The 5293-nt window shown below is 32.9% G+C and overlaps 1 protein-coding gene across 2 annotated transcripts; it reads left to right on the plus strand.

Moving 5' to 3' along the window:
* The first annotated feature begins 860 nt into the window (after positions 1–860).
* LOC107910643 (tubulin beta-5 chain-like) lies at positions 861–5037 on the plus strand. 2 transcript variants are annotated; one of them, XM_041089419.1, is made up of 3 exons: positions 861–1501; positions 2560–2829; positions 4060–5037. In XM_041089419.1, exons 1-3 carry the CDS (start codon positions 1108–1110, stop codon positions 4737–4739), a joined length of 1344 nt encoding a protein of 447 aa, XP_040945353.1. In that variant the 5' UTR covers positions 861–1107; the 3' UTR covers positions 4740–5037. The 2 variants fall into 2 exon arrangements, with proteins under 2 accessions (XP_040945353.1, XP_040945355.1); XM_041089421.1 differs by having other exon boundaries at positions 923–1501; positions 2514–2829.
* Positions 5038–5293: the final 256 nt, after the last annotated feature.

The following is a 5293-nucleotide window of genomic DNA, read 5'->3' on the forward strand; positions in this document are numbered from 1 at the left end:
TTAAAATTAAAATTATCAATCAAATAGAAGATACTCAGTTCCAAATAGAACCTTCAAGCTCAATTGATTTTTTTCTTGGACCAATATATATATAATGGTGAGTTCTTGTTTTCATTTTTTGAAGTACATAGAGAAGAGAAAGAATAAAAGTGTTTTAGAATAATTATAGAAAGGTCCCCAAGTTTTAGTCAAAAGTAAAAAAAAAGTGTTGTATCGTCATTTAATTGGTTAATGTGCCACATAAGCAATTCGTTAGTGGATTAATGAAATTTTTAATGACAATGACTAGTTCGAACAATTATTATAATTAGAGTGCTTAAATTGAGAAAAAAAATTAGAGTGATCTTAGGTGTCCTTATTTTTATATATATATAATTGGGGAAGAAGAATATTGTTGTTTAGAATTAAACCCAAACTCTCATATCCATAATATAATACTCTTACTATTGGACTAAGAGCTTGTTAGTGATTGTTATGTAATAGTTACTATAATTATCTTAGTGATAATTGATTATATGATCATTAGAATTGATGTCATCATAATTTTACCATTAACAACAATATATTTTAACACAGTTAAACGTCATCCATAATTTATTATATTATAAAGAATATTGTTGGATACATTATAACCTATGTAATGAGATACGAGGGATTAAGATAAAATTTATCTTTTCTATTGTAATTAGAACGATTTAATTTTAATAATAATAATTATTATATTATTATTATTATTACAACTAATTCGGCACCTATGGCTAACATCTTACTTGAATAATTATATTTACCAAAATTTTATAATTAGTAAATTATATTCACTCCGACGCACATAAAAAAGCGCAAGATTTTGTCATTACAACTACGAAAAATGTCAGGAAAAAAAGGGGCTTTAAATAGAAGTATTGATTTTGGGAAGTGGATAACAAAAAAAAAAATCTGTCGGTTTATTTTTAACCAACTCAACTCCATCTATTAAAAGCAAACTTCATTGATTGGCCAATACAACAATATATTGCCCATTCTTCACTCCTATTCCTCCATTTCACCACAAAACGCAAAGCAGGCAATCCATTTTCCCCGAGTAAAACGCCAAAGAAAACAAAAAATATGAGAGAAATCTTGCACATCCAAGGTGGTCAATGTGGGAACCAGATCGGGGCTAAGTTCTGGGAAGTCATATGCGACGAGCATGGAGTTGACAACACTGGAAAATATAACGGTGACTCCGACCTTCAGTTGGATCGCATCAATGTCTACTACAATGAAGCCAGTGGTGGAAGGTATGTCCCACGCGCTGTTCTCATGGATCTGGAGCCGGGCACTATGGATTCCGTCAGATCTGGTCCTTTTGGACAAATCTTTCGCCCCGATAACTTCGTCTTCGGACAGTCTGGTGCTGGCAACAACTGGGCCAAGGGTCATTACACGGAGGGAGCTGAGCTCATTGATTCTGTTCTTGATGTTGTCAGGAAAGAGGCTGAGAATTGTGATTGCTTGCAAGGTAAAAACCCTACAGCTTTGACCCTTTTTTTTCTTTTCCCCAAAGCACTTTTAACCTATAGGTTTTGTTGAGATCTCTGTTTTTTCTTTCATTTTTTAATGTTAAATTTATCCTTTCACCCCCGTCGATTTAGGATCTCATAATTTATTTTTGGTTCTTGGGTTCAGTGAGCTATTTTGGGTGTTTTCCAGGAGATTTTCTTTCATTTTCCTTTCTCCTCTTTCGGTGGATTTTAGTTAGGTCTTTTATTTCATCTTTAGTGCTGATCATATATATTTCTCCTTAGTCTGGACTATGTCTTCTAGTCTGTTATACCTATTGAACACTTCTATTTTGAAGTAAAATTGTTATAAACAACATGGAGGTTTTATTAAGCGACGTGGGTTATTTCTTCCCCATGAAATTTGTTTGAACTCTTTGAAGTGAATTGTGGTTGCGTTTAGCTTCTTCTTCTTTTTCAAAAGTATTTGTTTGATTTATGTTTTCCTCAAACTTTGGATAGTAGGAGTTTCCATTTTCTTTTTGCAATTCCCATCGAAGCTTTAAGTTGCATTGCGTTAAAAGTGCTGTTATACCACATTATTTAAGTTAAACCTTCCCTATAGCCAATTGTTTTTAGGTTAGAGTTTAATATGTTATCGAAGCTAGGGTTATAATTTGTTCTTCTTGCTTGGTACTCTTGTTATTCTTTGTTAGTTCGTCACATGATAGGCTCTTTTGTCTCGGGTTACTTACGATGGTAGATTTACAGATGATTCCAAGTTTGTCCTCAATATTCAACCCATTTGTTTCTGTTTTCTGTAATTATTATGACTGGAAATGTATCTTGATTTATTGTGTTTTGGTTCCTTCATAGGCTCTTAACTTTCTGTTGTGAATTACTTATTGCTTTAGCATCTCATTTCTTATTTGTTGCTTTTTGGTACAATAGATGGTCAATCCCTGCACTGATAACGATTCCTAATTTCTCATCTTGGTCACCACCTTTCATTTTGTCTTGCATATCCACCAGAAAATGGCTATAACTCCAAATCTCACTTTATGGGCAACTGTGACAGGATTCCAAGTTTGCCATTCTTTGGGTGGTGGTACTGGATCTGGAATGGGAACCCTTCTTATTTCCAAGATTAGGGAGGAGTATCCAGATCGCATGATGTTGACATTTTCGGTCTTCCCTTCTCCCAAGGTATCTGATACAGTTGTTGAGCCATACAATTCGACCCTTTCTGTTCATCAGCTTGTGGAAAATGCTGATGAATGTATGGTGTTGGACAATGAGGCTCTATATGATATCTGCTTCCGTACTCTCAAGCTTGCCACTCCAACTTGTAAGTTCAAATCTATCGCTCTAATGCCTCGTTTGGTTATATAATACAAGGGAAAACTAAATTGTTACATAAGGATTAAAATTGTTTGTCGTAACATAAAGAATAATTAGCATAGTTTTAAACTTGAAATTAGAAATATGAGTAAAATTTAGTAAAAAATAAGTCCTCTTCAAAATAAGTAAGGCCTTGTTTAGTATTGCTTAAAAAAAACTTTTGAAAGAAAATTTGTGCTAAACAAGTGTTTCTGGTTGAAATTTTTGAGTTTTCAAAAGCACTTTCGAAAATAAGTTAAAATTGTTAGGTTTTCCTCCACCAAAAGCACTTTTACTGCTTAATTACTTTTTTACTTCTCCAACAACATAGTACTCTCCTTTCTTTTCTTAGTGCTTAATTATAAATGTGTTAAAATTATTAATTAAAAATAAAAAAAAAAGTATTTTTAAAATAATATACATGTGTTAATATATCTAATTTCAAATATTTAATGGTTATATCTAATTATTTAAAATATAATTTATATATTCTAATTAAATTTTATAAATAATTAATATTTATTGCTTAAAATATTTAAAATTTATATTTCATATATTAAAATATTAACAATAAGTTATAATAAATTATTTTTTATATTCTTACTAAAATATAATAATATTAACTAATTTGAACATTATTTAAATACATATTTGTTACTTGATACTACCATGTCTAAAATTGATATTTTATTTATCAAAAACACTTTTTGACACTAATGCTAAAGACTCAAAACTTGAATCTGACTTTTCAAAAATAGTTCTCAAAAGCACTTCTCAAAATATTTTTTCACAATATTTTTTAAAAGCACTTTTCTACTATATTTTTTAAAAGCACTTTTCAAAAATAATACTAAATTAGCGCTAAAAGAAGTTCCTTCGTTTATTGCTAACTCATGTACTAAAATGTTTTGAAAAAATAATTCTACTAGCATATTAGCTCCTATATGTGTTACTTAGTCTTAGTTGGGTTGCTCATAAGTAACTTTCTTAATCAGAGATAAATCCACCTTTTCTCCATACAAACATAACGTGTCATGAATGAATGTTAGCATTGGTTTTCTACGACTTAGGGATAATAACTAGTATTTTCATGTCCTGCATCTTCTAAAATTTCGAGTAGCTTCTTTTAGTGGAATTTATTTCCAGCGTATACATGCTCAGGTATCTGTGCTTATGGTCTTCTTTTAATTTGACTCAGTTGGTGATCTTAACCACCTCATATCTGCTACCATGAGCGGTGTGACATGCTGTCTGCGGTTCCCTGGACAACTAAACTCTGATCTCCGCAAGCTGGCCGTTAACCTTATCCCCTTCCCACGATTACACTTCTTCATGGTTGGATTTGCTCCCTTGACATCCAGAGGATCACAGCAGTACCGGGCACTGACTGTGCCTGAACTGACTCAGCAGATGTGGGATGCTAAAAACATGATGTGTGCTGCTGACCCACGCCATGGCCGTTACCTAACTGCCTGTGCCATGTTCCGTGGTAAGATGAGCACTAAGGAGGTTGATGAGCAAATGATTAATGTCCAGAATAAGAACTCGTCGTACTTTGTGGAGTGGATCCCTAACAATGTCAAGTCTAGTGTGTGTGACATCCCACCTAAGGGTCTGAAAATGGCATCCACTTTCATTGGAAATTCGACCTCAATTCAGGAGATGTTTAGGAGGGTTAGTGAGCAGTTTACAGCAATGTTCAGAAGGAAAGCTTTCTTGCACTGGTACACCGGCGAGGGAATGGATGAGATGGAATTTACTGAAGCTGAAAGTAACATGAATGATTTAGTTGCTGAGTACCAGCAATACCAGGATGCAACTGCAGATGATGAGTACGAGGACGAGCTGGAGGAGGAAGAAGAGGAAGTTGGAGCTTAACGGAGGAGTCTTTATAGTTTTTGTTTTAAATGGTCTGAGATTTGAGTTGTCCTTGGATTGAGTGTCGTTGGGTGATATATTTATGTTGTGTTGGGGTCAAATTTAGATTTACAACTATATGTACGGATGTCGTGGCTCTTTGTATTTTGGATGGGTTCTTTTCCGACTTCTATTTGCCTTTTAAAGCTTGATGGTGAATGATGGATGTTTGTATTTACTACAATGCTGGGGCAGTATAACATTGTCAAAATCCGATGTGCCCAACGGATTTCAATCGAATGATTTTTCTCCGCTTAAATGTGCGTTGGTCAATTCAGTTGATGCCATTTTTATACGTTAAAAATTGAGTAAACCCATTAAATAATTAAAATTAATTAAACTAAACCATTTAGAATTAAAATCAATTTAATTAGATTGAAAATTTTGTATTTCATCATTTTGGATTTATTTTATTAGGATTTATTTATAAAGGAAAGGCTTAAGGTTATAAAAAGTTTTTAATTTTTTCAAAAAAAAGTAATGAAGCCGTTATTAATTTTTTTCACTCAATTGGG

This window comes from Gossypium hirsutum, chromosome D02, assembly GCF_007990345.1.
Source record: "Gossypium hirsutum isolate 1008001.06 chromosome D02, Gossypium_hirsutum_v2.1, whole genome shotgun sequence".
NCBI lineage: Eukaryota > Viridiplantae > Streptophyta > Magnoliopsida > Malvales > Malvaceae > Gossypium > Gossypium hirsutum.